The 16,868-nt window shown below is 45.3% G+C and overlaps 5 protein-coding genes across 5 annotated transcripts; 4 read left to right on the top strand and 1 right to left on the bottom strand.

Annotated features, from left to right (window-relative positions):
- Window positions 1-3,577: 3,577 nt before the first annotated feature.
- Window positions 3,578-4,873, top strand: AGABI2DRAFT_79803 (hypothetical protein; the record flags this gene model as incomplete). Its single annotated transcript, XM_006457413.1, has 1 exon — window positions 3,578-4,873. The coding sequence occupies one exon, from the start codon at window positions 3,578-3,580 to the stop codon at window positions 4,871-4,873; it is 1,296 nt and encodes a 431-aa protein (XP_006457476.1).
- A 2,570-nt stretch (window positions 4,874-7,443) lies between these two features.
- Window positions 7,444-9,349, top strand: AGABI2DRAFT_79641 (hypothetical protein; the record flags this gene model as incomplete). Its single annotated transcript, XM_006457412.1, has 12 exons — window positions 7,444-7,587; window positions 7,648-7,764; window positions 7,822-8,031; window positions 8,086-8,218; window positions 8,268-8,302; window positions 8,356-8,466; window positions 8,537-8,574; window positions 8,631-8,664; window positions 8,728-8,860; window positions 8,934-9,048; window positions 9,109-9,255; window positions 9,310-9,349. Coding segments are annotated over 12 exons (1,257 nt in total), but the record flags the coding sequence as incomplete, so codon positions are not given.
- A 1,029-nt stretch (window positions 9,350-10,378) lies between these two features.
- Window positions 10,379-10,667, top strand: AGABI2DRAFT_56735 (hypothetical protein; the record flags this gene model as incomplete). The annotated part of the gene is made up of 2 exons (XM_006457411.1): window positions 10,379-10,469; window positions 10,546-10,667. Coding segments are annotated over 2 exons (213 nt in total), but the record flags the coding sequence as incomplete, so codon positions are not given.
- A 942-nt stretch (window positions 10,668-11,609) lies between these two features.
- Window positions 11,610-13,972, bottom strand: AGABI2DRAFT_123337 (hypothetical protein; the record flags this gene model as incomplete). Its single annotated transcript, XM_006457410.1, has 6 exons — window positions 11,610-12,160; window positions 12,217-12,384; window positions 12,449-12,905; window positions 12,963-13,147; window positions 13,203-13,272; window positions 13,337-13,972. The coding sequence occupies 6 exons, from the start codon at window positions 13,970-13,972 to the stop codon at window positions 11,610-11,612; spliced, it is 2,067 nt and encodes a 688-aa protein (XP_006457473.1).
- A 1,576-nt stretch (window positions 13,973-15,548) lies between these two features.
- AGABI2DRAFT_212899 (hypothetical protein) lies at window positions 15,549-16,862 on the top strand (the record flags this gene model as incomplete). The annotated part of the gene is made up of 3 exons (XM_006457409.1): window positions 15,549-15,899; window positions 15,982-16,690; window positions 16,742-16,862. The coding sequence occupies 3 exons, from the start codon at window positions 15,549-15,551 to the stop codon at window positions 16,792-16,794; spliced, it is 1,113 nt and encodes a 370-aa protein (XP_006457472.1). The 3' UTR covers window positions 16,795-16,862.
- Window positions 16,863-16,868: the final 6 nt, after the last annotated feature.

Here is a 16,868-nt window from a genome sequence, read left to right as displayed (position 1 = left end):
ACGGTCTGGCTATAAGCTACTTGACCGTTCTACCGGCGCTATACACAAATCCAGAGACGTCATATTTGAAGAGTCTCGTCCCCACCTCTCAACCGACCCGATTGTGGCGTTCCGGCCTGACGACTCGGCGCCGGTCACTCGAGATCCTGCTGCTATTGCACCACGACCCAAACCTATCTCGACGCTCCATCCGCCTGCCCCGCCGCTTCCTTCTACAGTTCAACCAACAAAGCCTTTGGCAACTTCGAAGGATGACTCCGATTCCGATGGCAAGCAGGACAGTGAAGGGGAGGTTACACACCTTCTCCGTGATCCTGACGATGATTCAATAGCGGCGAGGAGACCTAGACGGGAGGTGAAGCTGAGCTCGAAGATGAAGGAGAGCTTGGAGTATTTGGGACGAACTAGAGCGAACGTTGCCGACACCAACATTGTCGACGAAGACACATACGTGCCGAAGAACTTCTATGACGCCATGAAGAAACCTGAGCTATGGTTTCCGCCTATGATGAAGGAGTTGGAAGTGATGAGAGAGAAACAGGTTTATCGTTTGGTACCACGTCCTCCCGACAAGAATGTTGTGAAGTCCCGCTGGGTCTATGCGAACAAATATGATGAGTCTGGACTCATTACGGCGCGCAAGGCTCGCCTGGTTGCCAAGGGGTTCACGCAGGTGCTGGGGGAAGATTATAATGAGACGTACGCCTCTGTGGCACGCCTGGAGTCCGTACGTATGGTTTGTGCGCTAGCTGCCTCCCTCGGCCTTCGTCTCTGGCAGGTTGATTTCGTGTCAGCTTTCTTGAACAGCGAGAACACGTTTGAGGTGTATATGGAGCAGCCGCCAGGTTTTGAGGAGGGGGGAGATACCGTGTGGTTACTTCTCAAAACGCTGTATGGAACAATGCAAGGAGCGCACGACTGGGCACGCACACTCGAGAGTACCTACCAGAGCCATGGATACACTACTTCCAGAGCCGACCCACAAATACGATTTCGACTACAAGATGGTGAACTGTCATTAACATCGACATGGACTGATGATATTCTCGGGGCATCTTCGACAGAAATGGGGGAGATCAGAGCCAAGGGGGAGTTGAAGAGCAGCTACGAGTTAAAGGACCTGGGGGCGGCGAGATACATTCTTGGGATGAAGATAGAGAAGGACGACACTACAGGGAGCATCAGATTATCCCAACGCGCTTACGCTGAAAGAGTCCTTGAACGGTTTCATATGGCTGATGCCAATGTTCGGTCGACACCTTTGCCCGCTGGAGTCGTACTTTCAGTTGACGACTCTCCACATTCTGCTGAAGAAACCCTAGAGATGAAGGACGTACCGTACCGTGAGGCCTTGGGCTCTCTCATGTGGCTCCAAGTGGCTACCCGACCTGACCTGTCTTTCGCCGTGAACTTGTTATCTAGATTCGCCAACAACCCCGGCCATGCTCACTGGGAAGCCCTTAAGCATACTCTGGCTTATCTTCGGGGAACACTCGACTATGGCATAACCTATTACAGAAATGCCAGTATCCGGCCTTTTGGATATGTCGACGCAGACCACGCTGGCGACAAGGACACTTCCAGGTCAACTGAAGGTCATATTTTCTTCGTCGCTGGCGGCGCGGTATCTTGGACGAGCAAACGGCAGGAACGAGTGTCTCTTTCTACAGTTGAAGCTGAATATACTGCCTTCACTCATGTTACGCAACAAGCCATCTGGCTGACCAAATTCTTGGACGAGCTAGGCATGGGACAGGAACGGCCAGTGATGATCTTTGCGGATAACAACGGCGCAATGGCTAACACTACCAATAACAAGAACCACCGTCGTACAAAACATATCCGCGTCAAACATCACTTTACCAAAGAGAGCGTTGCACTTGGCGAGGTCGGCTTCACATACATTCCTTCAGCAGACAACTTAGCCGACATCTTTACAAAACCACTCGCTAAAGAAGCCGTGCTATTCATTTGTGGTGGTATTGGGCTTATCAAGGACACGTCGCCGAAGCAGGGGGAGTGTTGAGGTGCTTCGACACCGAAGTATATTTCTTCTCAACTTATATTACTTCTTTCAGACACGGGCTATTTTTATCTTTCTATTTTCGTCATCTTCTACATTCTGCTCTTCCGTCTTTTGGTTATCCGTCTTTTACATTCAAACCCAAAATCCCAACTATATATTTCTACAGATTTACTGTACAGTTTACATCCGGCATTTGTGCCGAGGTATTTATTACTGTAAACCTTATCCTTACACCTCAGTGGACAACTATCTTCGTTGTTACTGAGGTGAGCCTTATTATCTTCGTAGATATCTTTATACTTATGTTTGTGCGTAGTCGTTTCCATTAGGTAAAATATCATTTAGTGGACAACTATCTTCGTTGTTACTGAGTCGTTTCCATTAACTATAGAACGGGCTGAGTAACCATGACCGAGGTAGATGAGTAATGCTGAGAAGGAAAGTATAAACTAGGAAGGAAGATGATCAATCATGAGAATAGAAGATTGATCATGGGAACTAAAAGATATAACAGGTATCATGAAGGATCAATCATGGGAACAATAAGAATGATCATGAGAAGGGAAAGACAAACAAGGTAACGTCAAAGAGGAAGTGACATGGGAAAGAATGATGGGAGAAGCGTAGGTGGAGAAGAGTATATCCAGGGATATGGAAATGAGTAAGCATGATGACATCCCACCAATAGGTTGGTAAATTCATAACATCGAGACTCAGATCAAGAAATTTGTGTGGAAAAACAAGCGAGCCAGCATAAATATGGCACATATGAGCTCCCCTATTACAAACGGTGGAAGGAAAATACTCGATATAAATAAAAGAAATAAGGCCATCTCCGTTGCACATTTAAAAACTTTGCTTAAGGCAGATGATGAAAGACCAATCTGGCCGTTCATAGCTCAACAGCTGATGAAGGTGAAAAGCGACTCGAATAAGACTGTTGGAAAACTCCCGGATTCTGACCCGAGAACAAACCCAATAACCCAAAACTGGAGCCCTACATATAAAAAGCTACCAAAGGTTCTAAGAGACATACTAGACCTAAGGAAAGACCTAAGCATTGGACTCGACCCTAAATGCCTAAACAACGACATAAGAAAGGAGATGCCAGCATGGCTACACATTGGACAGAAAAAGAACGCCCGTTACACCACAATGCACCCAATGAGTATCCACCTAAGAGAATGTCATGATATTCATACAGTAGCGGATGCACTAGTAGTAGCATCCAGACTCAAGCTCCAAGACCACCTAAACCGAACGGACTGCGACTGCAAAGATTGCAAATTCGACCGTGAGGACCTAGACTGTAGATACCCAAACCTCTGCGCAGAGGCCGCAAACAACCTCCTCAACCAACTAGACGAAGAATGGGACCCGAGAGCCCATACTGAAGGACTAAGCGAAACCTCGACAGGAGAACAAAATACAGACAAGAATATAACCAGATGGAAAGATAGTGAGAAACCGCTCACCGTAGCAGATGCTATAAGAATAACCCCACGAGACGAGATGAAAAAGGCTCCGACTACGCAACTACACAACATGGATATGGAGATAGATACCCCAATAAATACAACTCCAAAGAAAATCTACATAGCTGGAGCATGCAAAAGACCGAACACCACTGAAGCTCAAGCTGGTAGCGGAATAAAATCGAACTGCTTAGAACTACAACTCCACCTACGGACCCCTGGAATACAAACAATTTTTGCGGCAGAACTATATGCAGTAAAAAAGACTATTGAACTGGCAAATAACTTTGAAGAAATCAAAATTGTATCGACCTCCAAAAGATTAATCAAAGCGCTAACAAACGACTTCAAAATCTGGGAGGACCAAGGATGGGTTGACGCACCAAATAGCAACCTCATGAAGCAAGTCATAAATCGCCTAAGGATGAGGAAAGCCCCGACATTCTTAGAGCTACTTGAAGACTCATCCAGGGAAATGAACACAGCAAAGAACCTAGCGAGACATGGATCTAACATAGAGCAAGAAGACGACACCGAGACGTCAGTGGTTGAAGAGTACCACCCAACAGGGGCGAAACTGCAAGCGATTACCCAAGCGATAGCCTATAAACTATTAATGAACAACAAAATCGCGCCCGAAACAAAGTCCTCAAAATCCTCAATTGACAGAATCCAAGCCGACATAAAAGAAAGTCACGGATATACTCCCATAAGACGGAACATATGGCACCAACTCAAACGAAATAAAAATTGCCTACGTAAACACAAGGAGTTTCTATATAAAACCATTAAAGGTGCATACTACGTAGGAAAGAGGTGGGAACATTCCGAGAGCGACCACATACGGGCTAGGGCAAGATGCCATATCTGCGAAACCGAGGAATCAATGGACCATATTCTAACCAAATGTAGAGCCCCCGGCCAGGAAACTGTCTGGAAACTCGGCGGAGAAATATGGAAAAAGAAATACACAGACATCTTCACCCCGAAACTAGGAGAAATATTAGGCATAGCCTCGATAACAAAAAGAAACGATAAAGGCTACACTGACATCGGAAAGACAAGGCTCTTCCAAATCCTTATATCAGAGTGTACATACCTGATCTGGAACCTCAGATGTGAAAGAGTGATACAACATGAGTCGGACAACACCTGGAAACATTCCGACGCACAAATAAAAAACAGACTCCTACAAAGACTAAACTCCCGATTCAGACTAGACTGTATCCAGACAAATACCCGCAAGTTCGATAAAAAAGCCATACGCGAAAGTCTAGTTAACGCTACCTGGAATGGTATCCTAGTAAATGAAGGACCAAACGAAGGACTAAAGATTTGGCTACGTAAACCTGGGGTTTTAGTGGGTATTTGACAGACACCTGTCAGAGTCCCACACACCCACACCAGGAGTGCGTAAAAGCATTTCCCCGGGGGTGTGAGCAATTTACTTAGCGTCAGAACGCACGAAAGCCGACCAGAGAAGCTGGCCTCACATGTACGGGTAACATGTTCGAGCGAGTCGCCAGTTGTCGATGGCCTTAAGGCTCCACCAAAAAAAAAAAAAAAAAAAAAAAAAAAAAAAAAAGAAGGATGGTTTGTCACACTTAGAAGATGGAAGAGCCTATTATGGAAGGCTGGTGACTGATGGCTTCGTGTTAATATGATACATTTCTATTTTCGTGTATTGTCTCTTCTCGTCGTCGTCTATGCTCTCTACAGAGCGATACTTTTCCGGCGGACTGGCCGCAGTATACGGTATGTTCACCTGTGCATTGCTTCCGAAATCTTTCTAAGGGCAGAGTTATTCAGGCACATTCCTGGGTACTAGCATAGAATATTGTTGAATACGAAAATTCGGAACACCTTCTATGGGTTCTTCATACCCGGGATTTGTGGTCTCTCACAAGGATTCAGCTCTTTTGTCCGCGTCAAACATTCAGGTACTAGGCCGAAGCTGTCCACCCGTTCAACTATAAGGACTCAATGCCTATTCCGAAGTATATGAGTGGGCCGGCTCTGACATTACTGCACATGTTAGCGCGTTTCCTGACAAGGCGGGTATCTTCGTTGCAGACGTCAATGTTTCAAAAGTGCGTGCCAATCATCTGCTGTTGATGGGTCACCATTCTCACCGTGCCCGTCCAGGAAATCATCACTTATCGCGCGAGGTTTTTGTCGTTGTTCGGCTACAATGTTGTAGCATCTGAGGGAGAGGCCTGGAAGAAGTACAGGAAAATTTGTGCGCCCAGTTTTTCAGAGGTATGTCTCAACTCCCTTCATCGCTGAGTGGCACGGCCTAACCGACTCCATGCATCACTAGAGGAACAATAGGCTTGTCTGGGATGAAGTAGTTTCGACCATGAATGATATATCTGATAATCCTTGGGAGAACAAAAAATGGGTAGTGGTTGATTATTTCCTCGATATCACGCTTCTGGTGAGTTTCTTGTCTTTTGTTTTCTTTCGAAAAGGAAAAATGCTCAATTTCCTCAGGTGACACTGTCTATCATTTCTGCTGGTTTCGGTCATTGAATGACCTGGAAAGGTGACAAGATTATCCGATGACATTCAAAGACTCGTTTATATCGTCGCGACGCATGCGATTCCCCAAGTCTTGCTTCCGGAATGGGTTATGTCTTTGAGGGAAGAGACGAGGCAGATTTAATTTGGGTTTCAAAGAGCTAGGGGTGTGTTTGATGACGACTAAAATGGTCGTGGTCCACTGACGCCCCAGTAGTCATACATGGTTGGGATGATTGAAACGCGGAAAAGTCCGGAGAAAGCGGAGCGACACGATTTGCTCATTAACTTGCCGGAGGCAAATGGTGGAACAGAGGTTTTGGACGTTGATGAGTTGATTGGTATGATTTCCTCCTTGTCCACTCCCCTCATTTATCTAAAATTTGTGTAGGTAATATTTTCATCTTCCTTCTTGCTGGTCATGAAGTACGTTATCTCTCCCCCCTGAATTTAGCTATCTATTCATCACGCGTTTCTAGACCACAGCGCACACGCTTCACTACACGTTCGCCTTCTTGCTCTCTACCCGGATGAACAGGAAAAACTATATCAAGATATTAAAAGTATAGTCAAAGATTTCCGAGCGCCGGTTCGTTTCAAGCTCATCCCGTGACTGAGCTAATCTCATATTTTCGTGTTCTGGAAATTCGTTCACAGACCTACAACGACATGCCGCTTCTGACGAGACCCGAGGATGCGCATTGTCTACGATATTGATACATGGCAGAGTATAAGCCTTGCGATTGGATTCCACAAAGTCAAGCCTTGTACGAGGAGGGAAATACGGGCCCAATCAATGCACCTTGCCAAGATTCGATCATTTTTTACGTTCATTGTCTCCCTTTGTCTCCTGTAAAGACCCCTTAAAGTTGATTGGGCTCCTGGGTTTTATATAAACATGACCCTGATAGTCAATGTGGTACATATATCTTTGTCATTTGACCCCCTCGTCGTCGCCGACTTCCCGTGATGTGGGCCGGGCTGTTGTTTATTCTCCTCATCGTCTATGTTTTCCGCAGAGCGATCCTTTTTAGGCGGTCGGCTCGCAGTGTAGGGTGTGTTTGCCTTCACATCACCTCCTAGATCCTAACTAAGACGCAGTGACATCCAGGAATATTCCCGGTTATCGAATATTGTTGAATACGAACAGTACCTATGCGTACTTCATAGCGCCCAGGATTCGTGGGTTTTCACAAGGAATGAACCATTATATCCGTGACAAACACTCGAGTAAGCTGTCCATGCACATTCAAGGATAAGGTTTTAATGATCACTTTGCGAAGTATATGCGTGGACTGGTTGTGATATTGCTGCACATGTCAGTGTGTTTCCGGACCAAGCAGACCTCGTTGTTGCGGACGCCAATGTTATAAAAGTGCGTGTCAAATATTTTGCCGATGGCTGGCGTTTTCATGCCCTGCCCAGGAAATAACCACTTATCGCGCGAGGTTCCCAAAACCAGTGGATCTTTATGATTCTTTGTCATTCTATGGTTATAATGTCGTGGCATCTGAGGGAGAGGCCTGGAAGAAGTACAGGAAAATTTGTGCACCTAGTTTTTCTGAGGTATGTCTCAACTCGCTTCGTCATGAATGGGACGGCCTAACTGATCCCATCTATTACTAGAGAAACAATAGACTTGTCTGGGATGAGGCAGTTTCGACTGTGAATGATATATTTGACAATGCTTGGGAGAACAAGGAACGGGTCGTTGTTGATCATTTCCTCGATATCACACTTCCGGTGAGGTTCTTGTCTTTTTGTTTTCCTTCTAAAAGAAAAAATGCTCAATTTCCTTAGGTGACATTGTCTATCATTTCTGCTGCTGGTTTCGGTCATAAAATGACTTGGAAAGGCGACCAGATTATCCCTGCGGGTCATCAGATGACATTCAAAGACTCTCTGTATATTGTTGCGACGCATGTGCTTGTCAAGGTTTTGCTTCCAGAATGGGTTATGTCATTGACGCGAAAGACGAGGCAAATTGAATTGGGTTTCAAAGAACTAAGGGTGAGTAATTTGGTAACGGATCGGAATTTTCGAGATATTCTGACACGCCACCAGTCATACATGGTTGGGATGATTGAAACACGTAAGAATTCAGAGAAAGTGGAGCGCCACGATTTGTTCAGTAACTTGCTGGAGGCAAATTCGGGTGATGGTGAAACTGAAACTTTGAGCGCTGACGAGCTGATTGGTATGATTTCGTCTTGTCCATTCCCCTTGTTATACTAATCTTTGTGCAGGTAATATTTTCATCTTCCTTCTTGCTGGCCACGAGGTACGTTATTTCTCGCCTGTGAGTCTGACTATCTAATCATTACGCCTTTATAGACCACAGCGCACACGCTTTGTTACACGTTCGCCCTCCTTGCTCTCTACCAGGATGAACAGGAAAAGCTATATCAACATATCAAAAGCATTGTCAAGGACATTCGAGCCCCTGTTTGTTAAAACTTCATTAGATGACGCAAATAATCTCTGATATTTTCTCGTTTTGAAATTTTATCTACAGACTTACAGTGAAATGCCACTGCTGACGAGAACTCTCGCGTATGTCTGTTCACTCTCTACCTCGGCACCATTAAATCCGTCATGTTTGCTTCTAGAGTATTTTATGAAACCTTACGAATGTTCCCTTCAGTACGAACCCTCTCGTTTTTTCGTTTTATTTTTCTGGCCTGCCACCCCTTATAATTTTCTCAGGTCACACACATACCCAAGCGCAGCGCCGAAGATACCTTGTTCACTATCATCAATGCCAAAAACGAATTGGTAACTGTACCGGTACCAAAAGGCACAGATGTCAATATTGATGTGCTAGGGCTACACTTTAATCGTACGTACCAACTCTGCCCGATGTTTAGCAAGCCTGAATGTTTATCGAAAACTTACGCCCGGATTTAATGTAGCTAAATATTGGGATGATCCTTCGACTTTCAAACCCGATAGGTTTATGAAACCGGATTGGAATAGAGATGCATTTCTACCTTTTAGTGGCGGCCCAAGAGCTTGTTTGGGTAGGAGGTGCGTTGAGTAATTCCTTTGCATTTCATTTCAGAGCAGTGACGATGATTTGAAAAACAGGTTCGCTGAGACAGAAAGCGTGGTAGTCATCATGATGCTTGTGGCTCAGTATAAGATTACGGTGAAAGAGGAACCTCGATTCGCGAAGGAGAGTTTTGAAATGAAGAGGGAGAGATTGTTGAAGACTGCTATTGGGTTGACATTGACGTGCGTAATATTTGCTGAACTTTTCCTTTCCTTAGTAAAATTAATTTTGGGTAGTCCAACTAAAGTGCCTTTAGTATTCACAAGGAGAACGTGATGAGCCTTCGTCTCTTTTACAAATTTTTTTGCCCCCTTTGGCAATGGACTTTATGACAAAAGCTTATTCTTTCTATTATCATTGTTTCGGGTCGAAGCATCCGTAGTAAGCGGTCGAAACAGTAAAGAAAAGCGACTAATTAGCTTGATCGTGTGATGTCAGCGCCCAAGCACCAAAGCAACCTTCAACTTGGTTTAGCAGATATTCTGATTCGTTCATGTCGCTATCGTCCACTACAATAGAATCTGCGACAATTTAATTCACAGCTTTTCTTTTATCACTCCACTCTCCGCTCTTTACTCTATATAACGCTTGCCTCGACGTCTATGAGGAGGTCACGAATTCTCATCCTCAAGTTCGCGCATATTCGCCTAACATTGATCCGTTATACCCAGATCGACCCGAGACCGCATTTGCCATACATACTCGACCCAGAAATTCCCGGACATGTCAACTTCAAAAACAAATATAGATTTTTTTTCTCTGGGCTATTTTTACTCGAAATGTTTTTTTTGTTTGTTTTCTTCTTTGCTGCCTCGGGAAATCACGAATCTGAGTTGCACTACTCGGCCGTCGTCGGCAATTTGTTGCTTCTGAATCTAGAGCAGCTCTCTATACTTAATACGCCTGGCTCGTCGGATTTCGGACTGCTGCTGCGGTCTTTTATTAGCTTTGACATCCTGTGAGAACATTTTCGGAAACGGTACCGTAATAACCTTCCTACCAACCCCATTCGATTCTGTGAAAAAGGCTATGTCAGGTTTCTGGCGTCCAACAGGACGTCAAGCAAACGGGCACATAAGGCTTGATATTTTGAGATAGGATATCACCGAGGCGAGTTATAAAAAAAAACAGACAGATTACGTGTTACGCGTACCTCCGGACGCCGAGTGCAAAGGAGACTAAGAAGGGGCAGCGCAGCGAGACACTGTCCTCGCTCGCCTCATGCCCTCCGTCCACCACGATCATCCCGTCCCCCCTACAAAACACTTGGGTGAAGACGTTCGCAAACCCCCTCAGGATGCTGGTCGTCTCACTCTTTCTGTTTGGCGTCTCCAGCTCTGGTTTGAATGTACTTTTGGCTTGACTGTCATGGAACCTTGGGAACGAATGGTCGTTCGTGCGTTTTTTGGGCTTTTCCAAAATCTCTCTCAAAAATTTCTCCTGATCTGATTTTTCATTTTTTTCCCTTTTAGTGACCTTTTTTGCAGTTGTCTTCTTGCTCGTGTTCACAGGCCTAGTTCGATATTTCCCTGAGAAATTGGTGGGCCTACAGCGAAGGACTGTATACTATCTCTGGGGCCATGCCACCGACGATATCTCTAGCATGCAATAATAGATGGTGCGTTACATGCCCCCCCATCCATTTCCTACAAAGTATATGCTTGCTCAACCATCTCCAGTCAAACAACCACCATCTCGCCTCCACGCATATAGCCTCCGGAATCTCCTTGCCTTGTCAACAAATTTTTCTTTTTCTCTTCATATCCATCATACCAAATGAACATAACGAAACCCCCCCTTTTTTGTTTTTTTTTGTTTCACGATTTGTGCCATACGAGTGCCCAACCACCCCCTCTCTACCCTCTCACACGACCGGTTCTTCCCGAAGGAAAAACGTCGCCCGCCGGTTCCCTCGGCCCATTGTTAATCCAGATGTCCAGATTTATGTTTGCATCGATATTGTTTTCTGTACTCGTATCCCTAAACCGGGCCATCTTTTTTTGTTTTTGTTTTTTGTTTTTATCACCCCCTCCAAACCTTTAAATATACACTCGGAGAACTAGACAAATCACGAGGTGCCGAGGCCTCTTCGAAGAAGCCATGTCATGATCAAAAAGCCCTTTCGTTTCATTCATATCAACGCGAGATTGTCCATGTGACGGAAGATCGATTATCTGATCAAGCGAAACTGATCATCCAGATGTGCTTGCACCAACATAATTCACCATAGGAAAGGGGAAAGGAAAAAGATAGGAGGCTCAATCGGCCCTTACCCCAATCTGCGGGAATGCCTGTAAATATCAACGACGACCGGGACCAAGCCCGAAGAATCCAAGAAACCGGAATGATGCCAAATATACGATGACGACAAAACGAAATAAGTACCAATACACGAAAATGTAGGCCGGCCTTTTAGCTTAACAACTAGTACATATACACACTTCGAGATTCATTCTCATAACCCAAAAACCCTATGAATACCATCATCATCAGTAACGCATATCCTCAAATGAAAAAAAAACGAAAGAAACGAAACTCACTCTTCATGAACCTCAATTCCCCCAACTCTATTCCTCCTCTCCTTATCAATACTCGCAACAGCACTCATCACATCCTTACCAAGCTCCACAGGCCCACAAACACCCACAATAACCCCCGTAATATCCTGAATATCCTCCTTCTCCCTAATCCCTCCTCCCATCTCAACATCATCACCACCATGCACCCTATTACCTGTACCCGTACCTTTCTTCCCTTCTGTCATTCCATAAGTAGCAATATCACGTTCTCGTCGACTCCCACTCCCACTCTTCGATCTTCCAACATGTCCCGCTTTTTCAGACTTGGAATTGCTCTTATGGACTTGAGGATTGTCATACTGAACTCCGACTGAGAGAGCTCTTTGAACAGCGTGATCGACGATGCGTGGTAAACGTGGGCGGCCAGGAGAAAATGTGAATCTTGGGATATGTGAGAAGGAAGGGACCGTCATGGTAGCCCGAGTGTAATGAACGGATATTCGGAGTGGCGTGAATATGGATTGTTGGATAAGGGATGTCAGAGTTGGTAATAAAGGTACAAGAGCTCCTGCAATAGTTGCCAAAGGTTAAATCGTTGAAAGAGAGGTAGAGCGAGCAGCTAACCAGGATCTTGTATCGTCCAAACCAACTCGATCGACTTCAGTCTCGTCTTTCCCTTCAGATCTTTCTCAACCAAATCCTTGATCACACTCAACCCAAATGTGATCCCACTACCACCCGCAACGATCACCGCAGCAGAATAACTCGCAAAGTTCTTATGTCCAGGGCCACCTACAAACCAATCACCAAAACGCTTAGTATTCCCACTTCCCCTCATAAAAATAAAGCACTTTACCATATGGTCCCTCAACCCAAACTTTAATCTGACGTCCTGAGAATCCATCAATATATCCTCCCAATTTCGCCATCTCAAACAACCTCGTCGTCCATTTCCCAGTCTTCTTACACATTAACACCATACCCTCCTCACCACCACCACCACCACCACCCCTCCTCGAGGTTCCACCCTGACTTGACCTCGATGCTCCAACAGAAGCAATAGTAAAAGGGTGCATTTCGGCCCAGCCAAACCAGCCCATACCAGATGAGAGAATTCTAATCCTGACGTGTTGACCAGCACGCCACCCAGCGTTGATATTAGGAATTTCAATACGTGTTAGATCTAGTTCCGGAAGAGGTCTAATGGTAGCAGATGTGATACGTGTCTTGACCAAACGCAAGATGAAGTCGAGTCCAAAAATAGCAAGAGTAGCAACAATGTAAAGAACTAGATCTGGTCTGTGCAATGCGACCTGATTTTTTTCATGAATTAGAATGTCATTGCTGCGCATATAGTCAAATGAACATACCCCTAGCATGATAAAAGCGAAACACAAGATATGAGTGATTATGAATACATTGTGGATCCTTTGCCGAAAGAATTGAAGAGAGGAAAGCCAAAGAACATTTAAACAGATCAAGGCAAAGAGACCCCAAGCGTTGTCAGGTTCCCGAATGCGAATCACGAATGTACCAGCCAGTGACCATTCATAAACTGAATTAATACCGTTCAGCACGATAATCAGGGTATCCGGCTCAACATTACTCACTATGCCCGAAACTATGCAAATTAGCAGCCACGACAATCGCACGCCCCACGAATCGATGAATAAAATTGAGCTGCGGACACACGATTAATTCGCACCTTGACAACGAGGAAGAAAGGACGAAAAGAAACACATACCTTTTCATAACCGTATCCCCACAGAGACCCGAGAATATTATTCTTCGCGGCATATGCCACCACAAATGGAAATTGTGCAGTGGCAACCCAACCCACTCTAGCATAACTGACGAATAAATTGGACCGGAAGACGGTCGCATATACCAATATCCAAAAATAACTCATTAACAATATGATTTGCCCAACGGAGTGGGTTGCGGTTATTCTGGTGCGAAGGGTGGATAATGTCCAACGTAGGAATGATGGACACGATGCGATATGAGTCGGATATTCCATCGCAACAGCATTTCCTTTGGAATCGACCCGCTGAAAATTTTGCTGATGGTAAGCGAGGGTATGAGATTCATCAGAAGTGACATCATGGTGATGATGACCTTTCGGAGAGGTCGGAGAGGTTGGTCGTCGAAGGGAGCGGGAAGCTTGAACAACTCGCTTTGAAGGAGATCGTACGGGACGGTAAGGAACGTGTCGGAGGATATGCCCATTTAACCATTCTTGAGAACCCAACAGAGCGATGCCTCCAGGTAACCTGTAAAGAGCGACAACCGCAATGATTGCGAGAATACAAAGATCAACGCGAAAAACGAATGTTTCAGCCGCCTTCAATTGGGCATAGGGAACTTCATCCAAGGCCATAGCGCACTGAGTCCCGAACACTAGATGAGGAATAAACGATTGGAAGGGGATGAAGGGGCGGCGAGGAAATAGGGCCAGCCAATCTTCAAATAAGTACCACCACCACAACGAGGCGAAAATTTGACGTGACTATCAAGAAAAGAATCCTGAACCCTGCCAGCTTATGTAGTCCAACGGCATGGAGAAAACGAGGTGGGGCACATGTGACGTCTATAATTAAGTTCATTTAATCTCGGCTAAATCGGACTGCAGCTGAAAAACATACAAAAACCATACTCTCTCATAGCACCATGGGATAGTCATGACGCGCCTTTGAGACAGTTTTTGGAATGAGCTGTGAACAAGGTCAGTGGGTGTAGACGCAGAGAATTTGAACGGAGTGAACTGACCGATGTGAATGATCCGCGCCATCATGCCGACAAAAAGGGTAGCACCGAAAAGGCACGAAAAACCTTTTTTCATGATGGGGTTGCGCTTCATACATTCGATGCATGCAAATCTCATTTCGAGCTGGCTCTCTCAAAGGGAGATTCAGAAGTACCTCGGCTATATGTGCTCGACACGTCATTTATCCATGCGTTTTACCGCGACGAGATCAAGGGTCGACGAAAGTTACATTCTTCGCCGGTAGCCGAGTTTTATCTCCCCAACCAACCAACCGATTTTTCTTGATATTCCAAAGGGTCAACCGAGACCGAATACCACCGCATAGAGGAGACATTATTCCAGTTAAGGCTGTCCTGGAGTCGATTTAGCTTGGAAACATGACCGTAATTTAACGCTCGAAATGGGAAAAACGTTGCCCTGACGTCGATGACTCACAGGGTTTTAATATTGCGAGTTATATCTCGATGAGCTAAAAGCTAACTCACTCATGCCAGAAGGCGTCCGTTCTCTGAACTAGACCACTCGGTCGGTGGAATAAGACAATTTAAATCTTCTCAATCAAAGCTTGTTACTCGGCATACGAGTTTTCACCTCGATGTAGCCACTACGCCGGTCAGAGATCATATAGAGTCCAGACAGCGCAAGCAGGAGGTTTGAGAACAAAAACCAAGAGACAAGCGACGAGCGTCGAGCGAGCTACATATCACATGACGTGAAGAGATTAGACATCTGAATTGAGTCATTCTAACGAATTTTTTTTATCTTATCTCTTCTAAAAATGTGATCACAGTCCACGTTGCGAATTTTCATTGAAGCAATCCTGGTAATTTAGAAGCCACGAAGAGCTTTCATCCGAATCACCCGCTGAAGAGGCTTCTCTCCTTCGTTATCGCATCAAGTTGGTTGTGTTCAACTACTCCGAGTCTACGTTCAAAAGCCGGACAACAAACTGAGGTATGCCGGCCATCTAAATCCCCGTTTTTAGATCATTCGACTCTACTCACCTCAACTGCCAAAAGATTCTTGTTCCGTGTTCGAGGAGTTTTCTGGTGGCCCTCCATCTGTTCCATCAACGTCGGCGTAAACGCAGACAGCGAAAATTATATATAATACCCAACCGTCTTTCGTTTTATTAACCAACAAATCATCTCCTTCTCTCATGGACTCCTCTGCATCTGAAGAATATTCCATGGCAACCTTTCGTCCTCTCCTCGCGCGATTGGTTCAAACACCCGAATATTTCAGTGCCGATGACCTCAAAGAAGCGCTCAACCATCTCTTCACCCCAAACGTCCTTCACCCAGCACAAGTAGGGGCATTCCTTACAGCCCTTCATGTCCATCGAGTCGAACGTCGACCAGATTCCCTCACAGCTGCAGCTTCGGTGCTTCGTAGTAAAGCGCTTACTGCAGCCATAGAAGATATCGACAAAGATTTCGTTGTTGATATTGTGGGTACGGGTGGAGATGGATACAACTTGTTCAATGTCAGTACGACGGCTGCTATCGTTGCTGCCGGAGCGGGAGCCCGTGTAGTAAAGGTTCGTTTCTTTTTCCCATCAACTATTTCGAAAAAGTGATCCTGAGACGAAAAGCTGATTTGAAATGTTTTATTTTTCTTAGCATGGAAGTAGAGCATCTACTTCCTCTTCGGGCTCAGCTGATCTACTTCAATCTCTCGACTGTCTCTTCACAGCTCCGACCCCCGGTACTCCTCTACCCATCCGTAATATCCCATTCACTTTCATTCTTGCACCTCATTACCATCCCGCCATGGCATCAATTGCTCCTTATCGCAAAGCACTTCCATTCCGTACGATGTTCAACGTCTTGGGCCCTTTAATCAACCCTGCTCGTCCTCGCGGTATGGTGCTCGGTGTAGCTGAAAGGGAAATAGGGTATACTTTCGCACAATCACTTCGGGAAGGTGGCGTGGAACGTGCTCTTGTTGTTTGTGGGTATGAGAAAATGGATGAAATTAGCTGCGCGGGTCCTACATGGATTTGGGAATTGAAAGACGGTAAAATTAAAGAAGGCACACTGACACCTGAAGATTTTGGTTTGAAGAGATACCCATTAACGAAAGTTGCTGGTGGAGGACCTGATGAGAATGCGGATACTTTCAAGAGGTTACTCAATTCTGGTGGAACAGTACCGGAAGACCTTGAAGCGATATTAGATTTTGTGTTGATGAACGCATCGGCATTACTGGTTATCGCTGGAATTGCGAAGGATTACAAGGAGGGAACTGAGGTTGCTCGTCAAAGTGTGCTTTCTGGTAAAGCGTGGAGGGCTCTGGAAATTTTCAGGGATGAAGGTCAAAAAGCAGCTGGTATGTACAGTAATTATCCTCGTTTTACCTGGCTCACGTCAGACATGCCAGTTGCCGCTAACATTCAGATCCGAGATATAGATACCCAGTCCACAGCCGACTAGCGTATAACTGATCTTATTTAACGCTTACTCCATAACCCAACTTCCTCCTCTGATAAACCGTTATATATATATAT

The sequence above is a fragment of the Agaricus bisporus genome (genome assembly GCF_000300575.1).
Source record: "Agaricus bisporus var. bisporus H97 unplaced genomic scaffold AGABI2scaffold_17, whole genome shotgun sequence".
Classification (NCBI taxonomy): domain Eukaryota; kingdom Fungi; phylum Basidiomycota; class Agaricomycetes; order Agaricales; family Agaricaceae; genus Agaricus; species Agaricus bisporus.
The sequence above is the reverse complement of the archived record's forward strand: the minus strand, read 5'-3'. Positions and strand labels throughout refer to the sequence as shown.